The sequence below is a fragment of the Dama dama genome, chromosome 11 (assembly GCF_033118175.1).
Source record: "Dama dama isolate Ldn47 chromosome 11, ASM3311817v1, whole genome shotgun sequence".
NCBI classification, from domain to species: Eukaryota; Metazoa; Chordata; class Mammalia; order Artiodactyla; family Cervidae; genus Dama; species Dama dama.
In genome coordinates this window covers 32,956,224-32,978,393 of record NC_083691.1, presented here as the reverse complement: position 1 = coordinate 32,978,393, position 22,170 = coordinate 32,956,224, and the positions used below count along the sequence as shown (strand labels likewise).

Genomic DNA, 22,170 nt, shown 5'->3' with positions numbered 1-22,170 from the left:
ATGGCAACCCACTCCAGTATTTTTGCCCGGAGAATCCCATGGACAGAGGAGCCTGGCGGGCTACAGTCCATAGGGTCGCAAAGAGTCAGGCATGACTGAAGAAGTGACAGCATGCACCCCAGACCCCATAGTACTGGTAGCAATAATTTCACTCACTCTTTAGTGTGAAAGTATTTGATCAGAGAACCCCCAATCTCTGCCCAAGTTAGCCTTGATGCAGAGGGAAGGGTTTGAAGGCACAGTGGGCTCAGTGGAGCCATAGAGCAGCCTGAGAACTCCTCAGAGACACATTGGCCTCATACAGTCCTTTGAAATGTGATTTTGTGAGTCCATGGTTCCAACAGCCAAGGGTTCCAATGTGAAGAGTAGGCTATGGTGTTCCAAAATGGTAGCCAAGAAAATAAATGACCAATGGTGGGTGGGGAAAGTCTAGTCCAACCCCTTCTCCTGCCCTCCTTTTGTATCTAACATCTTCATCTAATTATTCCTGTTTCAGATAACTCAACCCAACATTGTCTTGGGAAATTTGGCACCAAAAAACTTTGTTTTGTTCCCACCAGGAGAAAGGACTGATGGGATACTGAGGCTCCCATCTCTCAACATGTTTTTTTTTTTTTTTTTTGAACAGACTGCAAGGCATGTGGAACTTCTCTGACCAGGGGTCAAACCTGTGACTCTTGCAGTGGAAGTGCACAGTCTTAACCACTGGACCACCAGGGAAGCTTTCAGTGTTTTTTTAATCTTCAAACTCTGTTCAGGCCTCCCAGTGAACTGCCATCTGCCATGCAACACAAGTAAAGAACAAAAGCTGAGTTTTTTTTGCCATTTTTTTAGTGGCTCAAGCCTCACCCCAGCCACTATGGAAGAAGAGGTCCTCCCACCAAACGCCCTCTTCTTTGAAGAAACACAACTGAGACCAAGCGAGAAGTAGCTATAGTTTAATACAAACCTGCACCAGAACACAACGAGTCGGGCTGTTTTGTGTTTGCCTCAATCGGGTGGCCAAAGCACAAGACCATGTGCCGTCCTGGGGTTGACACAATCTTAGCACCATGACGTTTACAGAGGAGTGAGGAAGTCACTTGGGTGCTGGGGTGTTCGAGGCTCCATCCCGACCCCAGGCTGTGCCCGCCGCCTGGGTAGCTGGAGGGGGTTTGGGTTTCCGAGTGGTTTCTGGGTCAGTATTGGAAAAGCCCTCATCTCGGCATTGCCTTGACCGAGACCTACTGTGGACTCCTAGCACTACACACACGCACACATACACACGCACACACAATAGCACAATTTTCTGGTAACTTAACCCCACAAACCTAGAGAGCAGCTAAGGCAAGAACAACAGTATTTATTCAGCAAGTACAAGACCAAGTTTGAGAGCTGCATTCAGTGCAACCAGAGACCCTTTTCATTCCAACCAGGAGCCGGTGGGGCTGGTGATGGGGCTGGCTGGAACTCAGCACAGGGGCAGGGAATGGGTGACAGGGCTAACCTTTCATTTGGTTCCTTGAACCTCCCTCTGATTTTCATCTAGATGCTCCTGGGTAAGGGTGAGTCTATGTAAGGGTTGGGGGTGAATGAAGTGGAAGGCCTTTGACGGACCACACCAACAGGTGGTCTCCCAGAGCCACGGACCACGCATCTCTCGGGCGGAGGCACTCAGAGAAGGTAAAGCTTTCCTGGCCCAAGCAGGGATGCTCTGCCCGCTGGCTATCACCACTGCTTGGCTCTTTGGCATCTGCCCAAGGCCCATAACCCAGCAAGGGCTGAAAGGGATAAAGATGATGTGCACTGTACCAAGGGATCAGTGTCACAGTTTCCCAGGCTCAGATCCCTGCTGACTGTCCCCATGGCTACCACTCTCCATGAGTGCCTTTGCTGCCTCTGCTTCCTGGGTGACCATCTGGGTCCTCTCAGCCCCTAAGTGAGGAAGGGGAGCGTGAAGGGAGGGGTGAGGATGCGGAGGCAGCTCAAACCACATGGCAAGCCTCCAGCATGTAACTAGTTCTGGCTCAAATAGTGAATATGCATTAGTTTGTTTACAAGAAAAATCTATCTACCTGTGCAAAACAAAGCAGAATGCCTACTGAGGGAGTAAGCCATCTAGCTGGTTAAACTCTCAGGGGGGATCTGCAAGAGATGTCACTCCACTCCTTCTGTCCACCGCTGGGGTAGACAGCCAAGTTCTAAAAAGGGCAGTCTGGACCATTCTGGAGTCAGAAGGCCTGAGCTTTCTGGGCCACATCTGAGAAATGGGGAGAATAATGCATGCTTTGTGGTTGTGAGGAGCAATTGAGAGCTCATACATGAAAGGGCTTTGAAAACATGAAGAGCACTGCAGAAATGTACAGGGTATGACCACCGGCCCAAGAGTCTAGGAGCCGCGTGTCAGTCCAGGTGCAATGTGACGTCACTCCCCAAGGGGGAACAAGGCTTAGCAAGGGCAGCCTCCAGTGTTTCCATGGAAACCTCCAGGAGTTTTGGAGGCAGGGAAGGCCCAGCTGAGAGGAGATGGAGACCACAAGCAGGTGAAGGCAAGGTGCTGACTACAGGAGCCTGCAGACCCTGTGTAGCACTGTTGGCTACAGCTAGGTCCTACTGGCCTGGCCTCCTACCTGGCATACAGCCAGCCTGCTCCCCCTATCACGCCACCCCCTGCCCCCCCTTAGCAGGCATGAGGCCTCTTGCCAATCACACAGGAGGAGCAACTGGGCCTCTGTACAGCAGGGGGATACCTACAGGCAGTTGTGTGTGTCTGGGGGGTGGTTAGTGCTGGGAGTGACCAGGACCACACATGGGAAAGGCCACCTTGCTTCCTGAAGGTCTCTAGGGCCAGCATTCCGGGCACCCTCTCAGGATGCAGGAAACCAGGAGGGGAGGGGGGGACAGGAAGACTCCAGATAGAGAGAAGGGCCCCGAGAGTCCAGTATCCCCCTCTGGCCCCTGTCCTTGGTGCCCTAGGCTGTCTGGTTGGTGGCGAAGCAGCATCTCTTAGGTCCACATCTATTCCTGTTTCTATGCTATGCTAGTGACACAAAGCACCGTCAGTTTTCACAGGATGCACGAACAAGTCAAACCAAACCACTGCGCAAACCAAACGTGCAAAACGAAATCATATACACGCGCCTGGCACCAGCCTCATGCCCGCCGGCCAGCCCTTCTGAGCCTGGGACTGCCGGGATTCGGGGAGGAGGCAGCCAGCAAAGGGTGCAGCGTGTCCCAGCCACTCCCAAACAGGGGCAGGAGTTGAATTGGGAGAAACGGGAGGTCCTGGGGCACGCCTGGGATGCGAACACCTGTCTGACTTGGGGAAAACGACCACGGGGCCGAAGGGGATCGGGGAGGGGGTCCTTTTCTTTTAAAACACATCTGCTAAAGTGCTCTGGACAACTGGCGGGTCAGCCAGGGGCAGGGCACTAAGGGCGGGGTTGCCCAAGGCCAGCAGGGGGCGGGTGCGAGGGAGGGGCGGGGCCAGGCTCTATGCAAGTGGGCTCTGTGCATAGTATGGGCTTCCTGGGCCCCAGGGAAGACCGCGGGGGCCGAGGCAGGAAAGGACTGCAGCAGGAGGAACACATCTCAAAGTGCCTGTTAGGGTTGGCTCGAAGCACAGTGAATCACGTGTCAGACATGGGGAGGGCCCTGGGGTCCCGGGGCCCCTCGGGTGGTGAGCTGTCCAGCGCGGCCTCTCCCGCCCCACCCCTGCAGCTGCGGCCGGAGGGCGTGGGGCTGGTGGCGTTGGTGCATCTTCACTTGGGGGGCTGGGCAGTGTCTTTACCAAATGCCGCTTGACCTGCCTCCGGGGGGAGCGAGGATCCGAGCCGAGGCTCGCTTTGGAACATGGTCATCGATCTGAGAACCTGGAAGGAAGGAAGCAGAGGGTGAGTTCCCCTGGGTAATAAAACCAGGTCCTCCCATGCTTAGATTTAATTTAACCCTCAACACAACGCCATCCCATTTTACAGGTGGGAAGACTGAGGCTCAGGGAAGTTAACTTGCCCCCTGTCCCATAGTGTATGAATATGTAGAGCCTGGACTTGAACCCAGGTCTTCCTGATTGAGAGCCTCCACAGTTAACTCACTGCCTTGCTACACCTGCCTTCACCACTCCCAGCCCTGGAGGTATCGTCTCTTGTCAAGCACACAGACCATGGAGCCGCCTGTTAGCAAGTGGGCCTTTGTACATATGACTCAGTGAACAAGAGAGGGGGGCGGGGGGCGCCGTTGTCTTGGAAAAACATAGAACAGCACCCCCAAAGGCCCCCACGTCTTGAAATCTCGAGGCTTAGAAAAGAAGTCCTGGTGCCCCAGGGAGTGCCATGGAACATTCTTCCGCCTGTCTCACAGCAGACAGGGTTTGAGGCGAGGGAAGGTGAGAGGCTGCCTGGTATCTGCTGCACCCGAGAGCGGTTCTGTCCAGTCTTGGCTCTACCCGGACTTGGGTGGGAGCAGAAGCCAGGGGCTCGAGGGGACTGGCGCCTCTGGGGCCTGGCCGCTTCTCTTGGTGCTGACCCCTGCAGGAGGGGCCAGACCCAGGCAGCCGTGGGGAGCGACACCTCCTGGATTGGCCAGGCGGGGGCGCCCACGGACACTCCACACGGCGGACCTCTTTCTGACTGCACTCCCGTCACTGGTGGGAGTTTTAACAGTGGCCCTCAGGGAGGGAGAAGTTATCTCTGTAGTGAGATTGGCTCTGAGATGATGGGGGAGGGGTGGGGAGAGGACCCCCACCCCCCTAAAAAAAAAAGGCCGGTCAGCAACTCAGACAGGAGCCGCCTGAGCTGCTCTCACACACGGTTGGGCACAAAAGCAGCTCAGCGGCCACCCAGCTGTGCCCCTTGGCAGCCCTGGGTTTAGCTCTTTGCCTCTCAGGTTAGGCCGGTTTGCGGCGGTGTCTCCCCGGCCCCAGGAGACGCCATGCTCTGTGCGGAGGCATGTGGATCTAGGTCTTCTCACCCTCTGGCCCCAGCACAGAGCCTGCAGAGCAGAGGCTCGGTCTGCACGCGGGCCAGTCCTGGAGGCCACTCAGCAAGACCAGGCCCTGGCCCATTTTACGTGGGGCTCACGCTTTCCAGTGGAGAAGGAAATGGCACCCCACTCCAGTGTTCTTGCCTGGAGAGTCCCAGGGACGGGGGAACCTGGTGGGTACCGTCTCTGGGGTCGCACAGAGTCGGACACGACTGAAGCGACTTAGCAGCAGCAGCAGCAGCACGCTTTCTAGCAAAGCTGCTTGCAGGTCCAGGGCATCTTACGGGCCTCTCTGCCTGTTCTCCAGGGAGGCTTGCGGCTTATGCCCGCAATGACCCCCACCTTTAACTATCACTGAGCACCTGGGAGGCATGCAGCCATCAGCAATAAAGTCTCTAAGCATAGACACAGCCATACATTTCTGTTTGGTATATTATATACAAGACAACTCCTGGCAAGAAAAGAAGGTGGCAGAGAAGCAAACAGGCTAAGATGAGGGAGGAAAGGGTATAAGGGAAACACCATGTCTTTCAGAGAGGCTGGTGAGGATGGGGTGGGAAACAGGGGTGCAGACCGATGTGGCACAGTTAACCCTTCTGAGCTCTGATCATCCCTAGGGGCACCCTAAGTGCCGGGCCCTCAAGATGTTTCAAGAGATGAAAACATTTGAACTTAGTAACCTTGGGGCAAGCCCCAGCAGAGCCGTGGCCGGGTGGAGTGGCATGTACCTGTGGATCGGGAGAGCCCTCCTTTCCCATCCCCTGTATTTGTGTGTCTCTAACAGGGGACCCAGCACTCATCACCAGGCAGGGGATTGGAGACAGAGGGAGGAGGTGGAGTAAGCCCCCCACCTGGGTGGGACTCCTGGCCCCTCTGCCCATCTCCCTACACCCCACTGTGGTGGAGACCTAAGTGCTAGGCCAAGTGGCCCTTGCTCTTACCAGAAAGGCTGAAGCTGGATTCATGAAGGTCCCTCATGCCCCCATGTCGGGTGACAGGCCGGGTTGGAGTATCTGCCAGCGGCGTTCCCATCTCTTTTTTCCCAGGATGCACAATGACAGCTACATCCCCCAGGTAGGGCGTGCGGTCCACTCCCCTCACCTTTAAGGTCTAGTGATGGCAGAGAAGGAGAAAAAGTGAAAAGATGATACCATCAGAGCATGGACACGATCAATCATCAGGGCCAAAAACCACCACCACCAGAGCTTCCCTGATGGCTGATGAGAGTCTAGACACTGCCACTCTGTTCAGAACCCAAATTACTGCATGTGACAAAGCCTTCCTACATCTTGAGCCCAAGGGTAAAGAATCCTCTTGTACTTCCTAAACAGGGCATATGTGTGAGCATGTGCAGGTATGTGCCTAAAGGAGATATCCACTGGCTCCCCCTTGACACCGCTTTCCAAGGCAGTAGGTAGGCTTTGGAAATATTCAGCTTTGGAGAGCATCCCTCACATGGAGTAGTGATCCCTTCACTTGCCAGGCTCTCAAGCTGTTGTTGTTGTTCAGTCGCTAAGTCATGTCTGACTCTTGGCGACCCCATGGACTGCAGCATGCCAGGCTTTCCTGTCCTCTGCTCTCTTCTGGAGTTTGCTCAAATTCATTTCCATTGAGTTGGTGGTGCTATCTAACCATCTCATCCTCTGTCTCCCCCTTCTCCTTTTGCTTTCACTCTTTCCCAGCCTCTGGTTCTTTTCCAATGAGTCAGCTTTTCGCATCAGGTGGACAAAGTACTGGAGCTTTTACTGGGATCGATCTGACAACTTTGTAGGAATAGAGATAAATACAGCTGATTTGAAGATTAGAATTCCCCACTAGCAATAGTGGTTAATTTTGTACTCACGAAAGCAGTAGAATTAAGAGCCTATATTCTGCAACCAGACTGCCTATGTTTCACTCCCAGCTTTGTTACTTGGAAGCTGTATGACCCTATCCAAGTTAAGTAAACTTTCTGTGCCTGTTTTCTGATTTGTAAGACTACAGAGTTGTTATGAGATCAAATGAAATAGAACACGTAAAGCTCTGGCATGTGGTGAGTGACACAAAAGTACCAGCAGTTGTTATTATTGCATAGGTCATTTATGGGGCTTTATCATTTTAAAGTGGTATTGTGAGAGTAAGTGTGTTGGAGTGTGTGCATAAGATCTGAAGGAGCAGCATACATAATCTACACCCCAGGCACTCATCAGAGACAGAACCTCAATCTCCTTGCTGCTCAATGCTTATTGAAAACCTTGTTGAGAGAAACAATAGATATGGGTGATTTCTGGAATGCTCCTCAGCTTACATATTCCTTTGTATTCTCCAACAGATCTGTAGTTGAGCTCAGCCCTCAGAATGTCAAAGCTGGTTTGGAGTGTTTTAGCCTTTACCAGGCTGCATTTTGGGGTCTGGGTGGTGTAGGTGGGAATATGGACTCGGTGAACCCTGGGTGAGTGACCTAGTCCCAACCCCAGGGCTGCTTTCTCCCTGAGGACCCTGCTCTATGGGGACTGCTTATTTATAATTTGGGGGAAATGAGGTTTTTCGCATACCTGTATTCTATTGCCTGCTCAGTCACTCACTTGTGTCCGACTCTTTGCGACCCCATGGAGGTGTCCCAGGCAAGAATACCAAAGTGAGTTGTCATTGCCTCCTGCAGGGGATCTTCTCCACCCAGAGAGTGAACTTGTGTCTCTTGCATCTCCTGCATTTTGGTGGATTCTTTACTGCTGAGCCATTGGGGAAGCCCTGCCTTCTGTTACATAAGGGCTATACCGGAGAATAGGAAATAGAGATGGCTTTTTCTTGAGGACCTTACTTTGTCATTATAATAAGTGCTTTGGATAAAGGGACTCTGAGTTAAATTTATGTCAGCCCTAGAAGCTGGGCTCTTTCACTGTGGCTGGTCCTCAGAGCAGCACAAACTGGTATCTGTCTGACATTTTTGTGAGGTTGGCTTTGTGAAGGGCTTCAAACACTTTCTCTGTCCTCTTTTGACCCTATTTCTTGACTAAAATGTCCTTTTTTTGGGAAAGTCACAGAACTGTTGACAGATTTTTTTTTTTTGAATTGAGATATAATTCACATACCATAAAACTCACCATTTAAAAGTATACAGTATAGTTGTGTTTAGTGTAATTCACAAGATTGTGCCACCATCACCACTGTGTAAATTCAAAATATCTTCATCACCCCTCAAAAATCCCCATACCCATGAGCAGTCACTCCCATTCTCTCTGACCAGCCCTAAGCAACCGCTAGTCTATTTTCTGTCAATGGATTTGCTTCTTCTGGACATTTCCAACAAATGGAACCATATAATATGTGGTCTTTTGTGACTGGATTCTTTCACTTAGCATAATGTTTTTAAGGTTCATGCAATGTTGTATACAGATATTAGCACTCCATTCCACTTCATGGCTGAATAATATTCCACTGTATGGCTATATTAACATCACATTTTGTTTATTCAATAGTTGATGGGCATTTGAGTTGTTCCCACTTTCTGGCTATTATGAAAAAAATCCTGCTATCAACATTCATGGATAAGATTTTTTGCAGACATATATTTTCATTTCTCTTGAGTATGTCCATACCCAAGAAAGGAATTGCTGAGTCATTTTGGCAACTCTATAACTTTTTGGGAATTACCAAACTGTTTTCCAAAGTGGCTGCACCATTTTAAATTGATTTTACAGTGAATGAGTGTTCTGATTTCTCTACATCATCACTGACACGTTTTCCATTTTCTTATTTTAAGTCATTGCCACCCTCTGTCAGATAATCTTGTGTGTGAATGGATCGCTTTTGCACCTCTTTCTGGCACATCCTCCAGAGGTGGGGCTGAAGCCTCCTGCCACTGTCCCTATCTGGGAAGCATAGTGGAGATGGGACCCTTCACCTACCTGAGACATCCTAAGTCTGCCTTCAGATTGAATACTGGGATAACTACAGTCATGCTTTGTTTGGGTAGTCCAAGTCTGCTCCCCGACAGAAGACCTGGATTGGGGCTGGGACTCCTAGGCCATTGGTCATGGTGTTTCTAAGAACACCCACCATTTCTGGACAGAATCTGGAGATAGCTAGGCAGCAGCATTTTGAACCATGATGATAGTACTTTCTGCCAGAGGGGAAACTGCATGATGCTTCCACCTGTCAGTTTGTCAGACTTGTTCTTTTCTGATGATTTGGGTCCTCCACCATGAGGCCAGGGCTGCTATTGGTTCCCAGCACCTGGAGTTATCAGGAAGGCCAGGGCAGCCCTCAAAGATAAGGCTGGACAGTCAATCCCGGAGCAGTGAGGGAAGAGCCAGTTCTTTGGGGTGAAACTCTCCCCAGCGATCGGTATCCCTGGAGATGAGGAAGGAGCCTCAAGCTTCACTGAACAGCTAGGGTGCTAATGGAATCCAAGTACTGGGTGAAATTCTCAAGATAAGACCTCAGGCTACCCCCACATGGCAGTGAGCTATTCCAGACCTGCCTTGACCCCTTCAATGTTGGAGAATCAGCAAAGCCCACCCCCTCCACAGCATACACAGGGCAATTGTGGGGAGTTTTGGGAAACAGGATTTCCAGTGCAAATATGCTAACCCTGGCTAAGCCAGGAGCCCCCTGCCCTGAGGGACCACAAGAAGCCTGGGTGTCAGGAGTAGCTGTGAGCACCTCATAGTGTCCTCAGCTCCAAGGGACTTGGGGACCCTTCCCAATAAATTTTACTCTGTTACAGGCGATCCTTTTCTACTATTTTGATTGTTCCCAAAGTGACTATTCAGGCAATTGGATTCTGGTGGAAAAAAACAGAGTGAGAACATCTTTGAGATTTACAATAGTCATATAAGAATTCACCAACAGGGGTCTTCAACCCCTTCCCACATGTATTCTCTCCTCTCCCTCACCATACCTTTTCTCTCTGGACCAGCTTCTTGTAGACAGTGTCTGGGAAGGATCGCAGGGGACAGAACTTGCCGGTGCCCTCAGCACACATGAAGACGCCGTTCTCATACACGACCCGGCCTCGGCTGATGGTGACCAGCGGGACGCCGTGGCAACGCATGTTCTCGTATAGGTTGAAGTCTCCTCCCTGCACCTGGGTGCTGGCGGAGATGGTCCTGGTGGGAAGGCAGTGGCGGGAGAGAACGCTATGAGAGGAGGTAAAGATGTCACAGCTCAACGGAAGGGAAGGTGCTCAGGGGAAGAGGTGATGATGCTCAGTGGAAAGGAAGGACTCCCAAAGGCTAGAATGAATTACGTCACCACAAATTTATCTGTTGAAGTCCCAGTCCCCAGTACCTCAGAAGGTGATTATATTCAGAGATAAGGCCTTTAAAGAACTAATTAAAGTGAGGTCATACAGGTGGGCCCTAATCCAATCAAATGGGTGTCTTTATAAGAGGAAATCGAGACGTCAGAAGTGCATACACAGAGGAAGTGCCGTGTAGAGACACAGGGAAGAGATGACCTCTACAAACCAAGGGCCTCAGAATGAAATCAGCTCTGCTGACACCTTGATCTTGGACTTCTAGCCTCCAGGACTGTGAGAAAATGAATTTCTATTGTTCAAGCCTCCTGTTTGTGGTATTTTGTTATGGGAGCGCCCTAGCTGACTAACGTACTGGGCTATGCTCTAGGGGTCTTTCTGCCAACAGCAATCACTAACAGCCAGACCCACAAGAGCAACAGGGACCAGCACCAGGCTGGATGCAGAATCTGACTTCTCAAGTGCCCTAATGGAGAAGCAGGGCAGGGATCTGGGCAAGGGGCTGGGCGGTGGCACACAGGGAGAACTTTTTCTGCCGTTCAACCTTTTACCTTCAAAATCCCAGCACATTTTTGTCTTGTTCACTGTTAGCTTGTGCATCTAGAAAAGTGCTTGGCAAATGGTAGCACTTAACAGATATTTGTTGAGTGACTGAATGAAGTTTAGTATTAAAAAACTAGTCAAATCTCTGAGTAAAGATGATGCCCTGTATCCTGCAGCTTGATAATTCCTGATGCATTTCATTTGTTCACTCAAGTTGTGTTCATAAATGCTGTGGGTGTCAAGTGCTGTGTGCTTGAGAGAATGCACACACACCCTCAACGAGGGAAGCAGAGGGTTGGTGGAAGAGTCTGGAACTGAGTGTCAGGACATCGGTCTGGTTCAGCCTCTTATTAGCTATGTGATATGGGGAGTCCCTCTACTCTCTGCTCTTGGTTTCTTCAGTGAGTGATACTTGCTCAATTGTGTCTGACTGTTTGTGATCCCATGGACTGTAGCCTGCCAGGCTCCTCTGTTCATGGAATTCTCCAGGTAAGAATACTAGAGTGGGTTGCCATTTTCTTCTTCAAGTTTTTTCAATAGTAAAATGGAAGTAAGAACTCTAGCCTTGAGTGCTTCTCAGGGCTGTGAGATTAGTAAACAAGATCATTGATGTGATGCAGCTGTGAAAAACTGTAAAGTGTGTGCACATGGAGCTTGCCCTGTAGCAAGTCTTCAGACCTTCTTGTTCACTATCGCATCCCTAGTGCTTGGACCATGGGAAACCCTCAAGTATTTGTTGAATTGAACACATCTCAGGGACATCCTGCTCTATGCTAGAAGTAGGGCAAAGATGATGCTTTGGAGTTCTATAACACAAGGTCCTTAAAAACCCCATCCTCCAGCCCTGGAGACAAGTAGCAGGCTTTACTTGGTGGCTTCAGGGTCCCACACCACCACATCGGCATCAGCTCCAGGGATGATGCGGCCCTTTCGGGGATACAGGTTGAGAATCTTGGCTGCATTGGAACTGGTAACGGCCACAAAACGGTTCTCATCCATCTTTCCTCCAACCTGAAACATGGCCAAAGTGTCAGGTCAACCAAGGTCCTGTGTGTGTGCCTCACACCCCCTGTCACCGTTGTGCGCTTTTAGTTGGTCCGAACAATGGTGCTGAGAAGGACAATGCCATGGACATCATCTCGAATGAGACAATCTGCATGGCTTGGTTCCCACATGCTCATTTCCTCCTCTCTCCTGCTAGTAACAGTGGTGGGTGGGCCCTTCTTCCAAATAGTGGCTTTCTTGGGGCAAATCTACCTCCTGTTTGTAAAATCAGATCTACTCATATGCTCACTATGGATAAATTGGGAGCTTCCCTAGATCCATGAAGGGACATATATTCTGTGCTGGAAAGGCATCTTGTAGCCCCACCCATGAGTGCACCACGGACATTCTTCAAAGGGGATTTCTAGAAATTCCCTGGTGGTCTAGGTGTTAAGAATCGCCTCCAATGCAGGGGACATGAGTTTGATCCTTGGTTGGGGAACTAATATCCCACATGCTGCTAAGCAAATAAGCCTGTCCACCCCAACTAAAGAGAAACCTGTGAGCCACAATGAAAGATCCCAAGTGCCTCATCCAAGACTCGGCAAAGCCAAATAAATAAATAAATTTTAAAAAGGGATTCCTGAGCTGCCTCAGGGTCTTCCCTGAGCTGGTGGCTTAGCCTTGTGTATTTCAAATTTCTTCGGGCTCATCCCCTAAAACTGCATCTAATCTGTGATAGGTCAAGACCAAACTACTTATTCTTCAGGGGCAGAACAGGTAGTATTCAAATGAAGCCCTAGTCTCTGTCTTTACTATTGGACGAAAGATACCAAGATCCTTAAAGAAAGTTCATATCCCCTGGCCCAGAAATCCATTTCTAGCAATATGTCCTCAGGAAACAATTAGAAATGCTGACATACACTCATGAACAAAGAAATTCTGTGCAGTGTTATTGGTAAGTGCAAAAATTTGAAGCAGTTGAAAGTTCCAAACATCAGGGAAGCCGTAACTGAATATGGTGCTTCCATGGAAGGAAATCTTGTTTAGTTATTAACAAAGATGTTTTTAAAGAACTTTTACTGATATAGGAAGACAGTCAAAATACACTGTCATATGAAAAAAACAAGATAAACCCAGTAATTAAAATAATGTACACTGCATGCATAGAGCTTGGCAAGAAATATACCAAAATATTAATGATTTCTCGGTATGGAATTATGTTTTTTTCCTAGTACTTTTCTGTATTTTCCAAATTGTCATGCTAGGACTTCTTACTTTTCTGATTGGGAAAATAAAAAAGACCTTTTCTGTTTTGTTTTTGAGTGAAACAGGAGCTGTGGTTGACCCAGCCCTCCTAAGTGTGAAAATTCTTCTGTGGCCCAGCGCCGGGTGGGGTCCTGGGAACGTACCACGCCTCTCTCCCAGATGACGCTCATGCGGTCCTGAACCCCGGTCACACCGTGTGGGATCTTGGTGAAGTCCTCCTTGCCCATAGCTTTCTGCTTCGTGGTGAAAGGCCGGTGATCTGACGCCACAATGTTCAAAGTATCACTGGGTAAAGAGAAGGACATGACCAGTAAGGGGAGGGGAGGCCAGGGTCCCAGAGGGCAAGGACAGTGATGGGAAAAAGCCTTCACTTGGGAACCTGGCAAAGCTGGTTTCAGTCTCCGCTCTGATACTTCAGAGCTGTATGACCTCTAATGAGTTAATCTGTGAGAACCTCAGATTACACATCTGCAGAATGGGAATATGTGCTGACCATGGCACAGAATGCCGAGAGTAGTCTTTGAGATGTTGACTTTAAGAGTTAAGAGAACGAACAGAGAAAAATTGAACTTAAGAGTTTAAAGTGAGGGTGGAAGAAGTTTTACTTCCCCAGAAACATATACCAAGTCCCTCTCATCTCCCTGCTCAACCCCCACCAGGCCCTGCTGGCAACAAGCACATGCTTGGTGAAATACTCAAGTTCTATGTTAAGCTTTGTGGGAAGAGGATGGACAAGATAGAAGAGAAGTCTGGCTTGATGAGCCAGCGATGACACGGCAGTGGATCATCACCGTTGCCATCCGTGACCATGGTCCTCAGATAGTTGCTGAGGCTGTGGTGGGCGAGGCATGGCTGGGCTCTTGAGGGCCTCCTGGGCCAGCTCAGAACTCGGGGCAGAGACTTATGTCGGTGAGAGTTCACACGGTGGCAGACCCTCTGCCTGAGGAGGCAGGCAGATGGCTGGCCCGTGTTCAGAGTCTCTGTAGGCCTCAGAGGTGGTGAAGGGGAGCGGGGAGGGACGCCTCCATTGCCCAGACCAGGACAGGCTCAGGAGGAAACACGCTAAGAGGGCAGGGAGGGGTCTAGCTCAAACCTGGGGACCTGGTGGGAGAGGGGACGGCACAGCCGGGGCCCTGCCTGGAGTCTAGTTTAACTTGTAGGAGTTACCAAGCCTTGTGTGTGCATGTGGGCCAACCAAGATGCCATCCTCAGAGGGGAATCTTTGAGCAGAAGGCATTATTTGGCTTGGTGAGGAGGCATATTCTTAAGGCTCTCAACATTCAGGGTCAGGCTGCCCATGGGGCTGCCTCCACTAGGGGCCTGGCAGGGCTTTCCCCAAATGACTACTATCCTTGGCAAAATCCAGTGACATGACTTAGCTCCTCCGTGGCAGGGGCTCGCAGCTTCCGGAGCCAAAGATGCTGCTGTGGCCCCCCTGAGAGACTGCAGGAGGGCCTCCTCCACTGAGCAGATGGTTTCTTTTAGTGTTCCCAGAGACCCCCACCTCTCCCAGACCCACAGAACCTGCCAGCGATGAACAGAATCTTCAGTTTTCACTTTCTCTCCTGTGTTCTCCAGACCCCTGGGTGGGGCTCAGATCCGAAAATGCTCATCAGAGTCAGGGGCTGAGGACCCATGGACCCCATGCTTTAACTGACAAGTCTAACTGAGCCCTCGCCTTTCATAAAAGACCCATACACGACTAAGTGTTTGCTAGGCAGGAGTGAATGAGGGGGGCACATTCCAGAAGGGCTTTTGGGGACCCCCCAGTGCTGCCAGGAATCTGGGAGATATGACACACCCATCCCTACTCTTTAAAACATCACTGTTTAAAACATCACTAACTTTTGTTAAAAACGTGCTGACCTGTGCTTAGTCGCTCCGACTCTTTGAGTCGTATCTGACTCTTTGTGACCTGATGGACTAAAGCCTGCCAGGCTCCTCTGCCCATGCAGGTTCTCCAGGCAAGAAAATTGGAGTGGGTTGCCATGTCCTCCTCCAGGGGATCTTCCAATCCAGGGATCGAACCCAGGTCTCCCGCATTGCAGGTGGACTCTTTACCGTCTGAGCCACCAGGGAAGCCCACTTTAAAAATATGTAAGTTCAAATGAAAGAATTTCTGGTCTCTTTAAGAAGTCAGATTTTAAATAAAGGACAAATCCTGACATCTACAGATTGTACTTTTTACCCTGATATACCTGAAGAGATCATATCCTAAAATAGATCATTATAAAGCAGCTCATATTTTCTTATAGAAATACGTTAATTAGTGCGTGGGTTTCCTATCAAGTACTTTGCATAATACCAATTATCACTGAAATGTCATTAAAGCAAAATTATAGTAATCATGAATTCCTAAAAATGTTAAAAATATGCTCCAAATTCTATAAAATTATACAAGTTTACAATATGCACTGATTAAAAAAGGGATTCAAACTATTCTCATAATTATTCACATGAAATTATAATTCTTTTTAAATGAATAGAATTTAGTTGAATAATTTAAATACACTTGACAAAATAAGCTAGAAATAAAAACTTGAAATTATTCAATTAATAATACTTTTCTTCCTCTGCCTATTTAAATTTGTGTGGGTTTGGGCACTGTAATTTGGGTGAGTTGGGGAATTCATTACCTTTTTGTTCTTTCCATAAATTTGCTTGCGAGGTATTTCGAAAGATTCTTTGACCTTGGAACGGAGCCCAAACTATTATCATGGGTTCTTAATACTGGTTTGTTTTTGTAGTGTTGATAATAGTGAAAAGGAGGCTGGTTTTTCCCCCAAACAAGCATTTTTAAAAGTAAGAGCTGATCTAGCATTTCTCCCTTTACTTTCTCAAATTGGTTAAAACTCTCAGAGCTGCCACTGCTCAGAATCTTAGCAATTTATGGGACAGACTATAATTACTGCCACTGTGCCACAGCATATCCTACCCCTCCAGGGGCCACTATGGACCCAGAACCCTACCACCTGCACTCCAGGTATATTTGGAAAGCCCCACAGTGCTCTTTAGGTTCTTAACAGAGCAAGATGTTGAGTGGAAAATTTTCAGTTGTTAGTCAACCAACCAGGACTGGAAACTAAGGACATGGATGACATAAATACCCCATTAGCTAACGACAGCCACCTCCAACTGGGGCTAGTCACTTCCCTCAACACCCCCAACATCATTCTAGCAGAAGTGTATCACCACCCCCATGTCTTTAAAAGCAGAAGACAGGGAGAACAACTGAGGTGTTTGGTAGAATGGAGAGTCCTGTGGTCTTGCCCTTCTTTCTGTTTTCATGAGTTGAATGGTACTTTCCCTCTCCCCCAACTAGCCTACCTCAGAGTCAAGAGGGGACATTTGAAGAGGTTCACCTGTGAAGAACAGAGGCGACAGGAGCAGGCCCCTGCTTGGAAGATAGGTAGGTGGGCCTGCCTGAGCCTCTAAGTGAGGAGAGCCAGGTCATGGGGGTCGGGCAGCCTGTAATCCCATCAGAGGGAGCGGCAAAGCTGCGTAAGCCTTCTCTAGGCCTGCAGAAGGTGATGGGGCTTAAGCTGCCGGCCCAAGTTCTTGTTCACAGGGAAGCTGGGAAGGGGCAGGTTAGAGGAGGTAAAGATGGGGACTCCCCTGGTGGTCCAGTGACTAAAACATTGCATTTCCACAGCAGGGGCCCTGGGTTCAATCCCTGGCCAGGGTACTAGGTCCCACTAAAGATGCCACATGCCATAAGGAAGATCAAAGATACCAAGTGCTGCAACTAAGACCCAGCAAAGCCAAAGAAATAATTTCTTTTTTAAAAGAAGTCAAGCTGGATTCCATCTTCTGTGTCAGAGGACGGCATGAGAGTGGCTCAAGAGAGCCGTTATCTGGGCACATACCCTGCACAAGGAGGGCCCCAGAAGCCAATCACCTTCTTCCAGAGAAGAAGCAGCATCAGTTAGTACAGGGGTATAGGCCATGCTTGGGTGTGGAGCAGTGTCCCCCACTCCTTTAATCCTAATCCCCACCAAATTCCCCAAGCTGAGAGTCAGGAGGAGAGGAGACTGACTTTTAAACTGAACTGGACTTTAATAACCAAAAGGGAAGAAAAAGCATGGCTTTTACCATTACCTAAGGGTTACTAGAGGCAAGAAAGAATTTGCAAGCCGGTACTGGAATCAAACAAAATCTTTCTATATTTGTGTCCCACCAGAATCAGACCATCCACTGAAGCATATTATCTAGATTCAGATTGAATGGTAAAAGCAGTTTTGGAAAAACAGGAACTGGAGAAAAGAAGATCTGGAGGAAGAGGTTAAGGAGAAAGAGGGAGAAGGTGTGGAAGAAAAAGGAAAAGAGGAAAGAAGGGAGGGAGCAATACAGAAGAAGGGAGGGACACACAATGAGAGTAAACCACGTAGGAAACAATGAGAGGGGGAGGTGAAGGAAAAAAGAAGAGAAAGATCCACAAATATTCTCAGATAAGTCAGAGTCTACATCCTATAGCTCCCCAGTGGTCTTCAGTGTATGATAGCAAGGTCCTTTGAAATTCTGAATAGCCACTGTTCACAGTTTTATACGCACTCTTTACTTGTCACCTCAGAAGCTCTCACTCCCAGTCAAGTGGTCATAGGAGCACCATGGTATGGTAGAGGCTTTGGAGAAGGTAACAAAAGCAAAACTCATCCTCTGGACACAAGGAAACCAAACTTAGGTTGGATTTGGGGCCTCTACGATATCACCTTAAAGGTCTACAAGTGCCCAGCATGGCCTGAATTATGACACAAGGCTGCATCATGGTCCAGCCGAGGTGCCTTACTTGGCCAGCAGGCTCATGAGGTAGGTTGACGTGTTGGTGTCCAGTCTCAGGGGAGGCACCGTGACGTAGGCGGCCGCGTGGGACCAGTCCTGGTGGTAGTAGTGTAAGCCTGTGAGCGTGGCGTGTGCGGTGGTGGTCTCAGCCAGCACGACCTTCCCTGGAAGAAGAGGGGAGTCCGACCATCACCAGGAGGCCAGTGAACCTGGGGGAGCATTGGTCTGAGCCTCTCCCTGGGCAGGGAAAGGAGCTGAAGTCAGAAAGGAAGGAACTAGCCTGAGCTCGGCTGGGCATTGGAGACCTCAGCTGGGGTCAAGGCCAGAGTGCTCCCTGGTCCCAGGAGACAGAGGTGGAAGGCTGGGTCCACAGCGCAGGTGAGACCCTGGAGGAGGTCTAGCTAGAGGAGAGGTAGGAGGCGGGATGCGGAAGGCAGTGTGGCGGGAGGGCTGGAAGGCCCTGATTTATATCCCCAGGTCCGTGACTGTGATCTTTTACATCAGCCCCTCATCGGCACCCCGAGCCGGGCCGAGAGTACAAGCATGGACAAAGCCTTTAGGTGTGGCCAGGTGCTCAGACACACAGGTGTCCCAGGGCTGGTACACTGGGTTCCTGAAGGGGATGTCCAGCTCCAACACTGTCATTTCCCCAAGGACTTCCCAGGCATTTCCCCTTGAAATGTCCGCTGGAACTCATCCAGGATTTTATGTTGGCTACCAAGGCAACCACTAGCAAAACCCAAGAGACCAAAAAAAAAAAAAAAAAAAACACAAAAAAACAAAAAACCAACTAATGAGTGAATTAAAAAACTTGGAAAATTTTACCAGTCTGAGGACAGGTGACAGACACTTCTGTAAAGCTGTTATGCATACATGTGAAGAGGAAAACACTGATTCTAAAGGACCGACCCCAGGCCTGTGCAGGAAGACAGCAGGGAAGAGAAGAGCAGGGCAGGCTCAGGGCCTGGCCTCAGGAGCTGGGAGGGAAAGTGCATGGAGCTGCTGGGCGCCCTTCACACAAGGGCTAACAGCACAGCCCACCCTACTGACTCACCTTGCATCTTAGCAGCTGCAATAACATCACCGGCTGAGATGCTGGACACGTTGACCAGATAGATGGGACAGTGAGTCTAAACACAGGAAACATGGTGGGAAGGAGAGAGCATCAACCCCATAACTTAACAGGCATCAAGATGACCAGATCAGATTAGTCCTGGCCCCAGCACTTCCCCCTGCATCACTCAGCACCCTCTTAGGCTGATGGTCTTCTGCACAGAATGTGGGCCGGGTGGCTGCAGGCTGGAGAAACCCCACAAAACAAGGAGGGGACAGGTGGTTCCTGGCACCAGAGCCCACAAGGGGAAAATCTGGGTAAGATTTCGAGTGCTGAACCTCACATTTTCTGCCAGCCAACACCAAGACTATTTACAATTTAAAATGAGGGACTTCTAATTTCCTGTTCATGAACGTGAAGACCTAGATACAGTTGTGTATTATGTCCCATATCTAAAATTATGATGCCTGCCATCTGAAGGCTGCTTTATCAGCAGACAGAATGTACCCTACCCTGGAGAAGAATGTTACACAAGAGGTTCAGGATTCAGTTACATCAGACAGGACGAGTCTTACAAATGGACACCTGGATTATAACACTGATTAGCTTTTCCTCTACTGAACTGTGCAACCATGGTCCACCATCTCACTTCTCTGGGAATATGTTTGAGCTAAAAAATGAGGAATTGCCCTTTTGTTGTTCAGATCTTTCCTTATTCTGGGGTAAGTTTCCACCAGGAAGTAATTGCTAGCATAATTATTGTTATAACAGTAAAATGATGTCCTTGTCCAGCTTCAAGACTTAAAAAGGGCTAATGGAAAACTTTCCCCAAATGTTATTCTAGTGCCTTCTTATCAAATTAGGAGGATAGAGAATTTAGGAACTGGCCTGACATTTGAGGTGCTTGGTATAAGTTTCCCAACTAATTCTGAGACCAACTGGACCTCTGACTTTTGTGTTCCCCTGGTGTCCCTAACACCACACCCTTCACCCTCTCTGCTCACAGCCTTCGAGGTAGCTCAGGCCTTTCCAGAGGAGAAGTTCTCAAGTGTGAGTGCCCATTAAAATCATTAGTGGGCTTGTTAAAACATGGATTGCTGGGCATCACCCCCAGTTTCTGATTCAGCAGGTCTGGACAAGCCTGAACATTTGCGTTTCTGAGTTCCTATTTCTAATAAACAGTGTGGATGCAGCTAGTCCAGAGACCGCACTTAGAAAACTAGTGTTTTAGAGAAGGTAATTCAGATTATCTGAGCAAAGGGAACCCTCTAACAACAGTTCAGGAGAGGAAATGACCTTGATACAGTGTTCTACTGGGTATAAAGTGCTTTTCCTTCCATGATTCCTTTGATCCTCACAACCCTCCTGTAAGGAGTGGGTGATAACATCACTCCAATGAAATAGTTATTGGAATGGTTGATTGACTGGCATGTGATCGGAAGCCTGTCTTTGGTCAAGGCCCTACGTCTCTTGCTGGTTCCCACTACCACACTGCATCAGTGACCCCTTACCCTGAACTGTACCAAGAAAAAAGTCATGAATGGCCGAGAGCTAGAGGTCTGAGTCGTGAATCTCTAAGTAAATAACTTTGTTCCTCTAGAAGCAAGAGGTTCCAGTTGCCATGAGGCTCTGTGGTCCCCACCTTGCCCCACCTCCCTTGGGAGTCATTTCCACTTAAGCAATGAGCCAGGTGCCAGTAAACTCAGTGGGGTGGAAGAGAGAGCCAGTGGCAAGGAGCACTCCTGTCACGGCTATGGGAATAACAACGTTCGGTTAGCAAACGATGTCCATTTGGGGTCCTGTGAGCCAGACCTGGTGGTAGCACCCAGAGCAGACTGGGACTCCACTGTCCGGGTTGGTTTCTGACCCCAGAGTTGAGAATGGGCTGAGAGTGAGCTGGGGTCTACTTACTCTGTTTGCAATGGTGATAACTCGGTGAGTAGCTTCTGCTTCCAGCTGTTAGGAACAGAGGAAAGGAAGAAAACAAACTTCATCATCTCCTCAAGCAAGCTTACCTCTGCCTGATACCCCACCTTGTAGAAAGTGCTGGAATGTCTGACTCAGAGCCGGAGGGGCTAACTGAACCCACAGGCACTGGTCTGGGAGGAAACCCTGAGCCGGGGCATCAAGCTCCAGCCACCTCTGTTCAAACCGAGAGCACCCCAGGACTTAGTGTTCCAGGCGTGTCTTTGCTGGATACTACTCAGGGTTTAATTCAAAGGCAACAAAACAAGGGCAAACAAAAACATCTCCATTGGTTTCTGGTGCCTTCTCTCCACAGCCATCTCAGAACTGTAGCAAAGGAGCAACACTGATTGATTTTAAGCTGGAAATTAGTCTAGATCAGGATTTCTGAATCTTGACACTATTGACATTTTGGGTGAGATAATTCTTTGTGGTGGAGGCTGAATGGACATTGTGGGCTCTTCAGCAGCAGCCCCTACCTCTACCTACTAGATGCCAGTAACATCCTCCCCCTGAGTTGGGATAACCCAAAATATCTGAAGCTCCAATACTTTAGCCATCTGATGCAAAGAGCTGACTCACTGGAAAAGACCCTGAGGCCAGGAAAGAGTGAAGGCAGGAGGAGAAGGGAATGGCAGAGGTCAAGATGGTTGGATGGCATCACTGACTCAATGGACATAAGTTTGAGCAAGCTCTGGGAGATGGTGTAGGACAGGAAAGTGTGACATGCTGCGGTCCATGGGGTCGCAAAGAGTTGGACATGACTGAGTGGCTGAATAACAAATTATCTCTAGACATCACCAAATGTCCCTGGGGAGCAAAATCTCCCCAGATGCTCCCCTTTAATCAGTAGATGAAGATGGTGGTAATTCTTGCTTTTATTACCACTACAGTCAGTGCCTTGCTCCTCTCCTGGCAGAACTCCACAAAGTGCAGTCCTGTGCCCATCACCCACCCACCCCTGTTCTCACAGGCGCTCTCAGTGCATTGCCTTTATTGAAGTTGGTGTGTCTTTACCAACTCTGAGGTGCCCAGATTGGAGCTACATTCAAGGGCTCGGACAGACAGGGACAGACCCAGGGCAGGAGTAAGGTGGGCTGACCAAGTATAAGCTGACTTAGTTCCTGTCAGATGGTAGAACCATCACATCCTGCCTCCAGCTCTTCATCCCTCAAGGCTTCCCCATCAATCCTTCATGGGCATCCAACCACCACTATGCATTTAAGGCTTTGAAGAAACAGAAAATAGCTTTCCCCTCACCAGTGCTGGGGGATATCTGAACAGGGCCATAGGGCAAGAATGCATTATTTATCTAATGTGGTCCTCCAGAGTCAAATTCTTCAGAAAATGGGAACTGGAGGGCATTTGTGTCAACATC

General features: G+C 49.2%; 1 protein-coding gene across 1 annotated transcript in view; it reads right to left on the bottom strand.

The window, feature by feature from the left end:
* Positions 1 to 955: 955 nt before the first annotated feature.
* Positions 956 to 22,170, bottom strand: part of DPYSL5 (dihydropyrimidinase like 5) — an 87,082-nt gene continuing 65,867 nt past the window's right edge. The window contains exons 6-13 of the mRNA XM_061154988.1: positions 20,739 to 20,783; positions 18,828 to 18,903; positions 17,781 to 17,937; positions 13,138 to 13,279; positions 11,610 to 11,752; positions 9,842 to 10,049; positions 5,901 to 6,069; positions 956 to 3,851 (exon numbers count right to left, since the gene is read on the bottom strand). Of these exons, the coding sequence (XP_061010971.1) occupies positions 3,766 to 3,851; positions 5,901 to 6,069; positions 9,842 to 10,049; positions 11,610 to 11,752; positions 13,138 to 13,279; positions 17,781 to 17,937; positions 18,828 to 18,903; positions 20,739 to 20,783 (1,026 nt within the window). The 3' untranslated portion in view covers positions 956 to 3,765. The remainder of the gene's footprint in view (positions 3,852 to 5,900; positions 6,070 to 9,841; positions 10,050 to 11,609; positions 11,753 to 13,137; positions 13,280 to 17,780; positions 17,938 to 18,827; positions 18,904 to 20,738; positions 20,784 to 22,170) is intronic.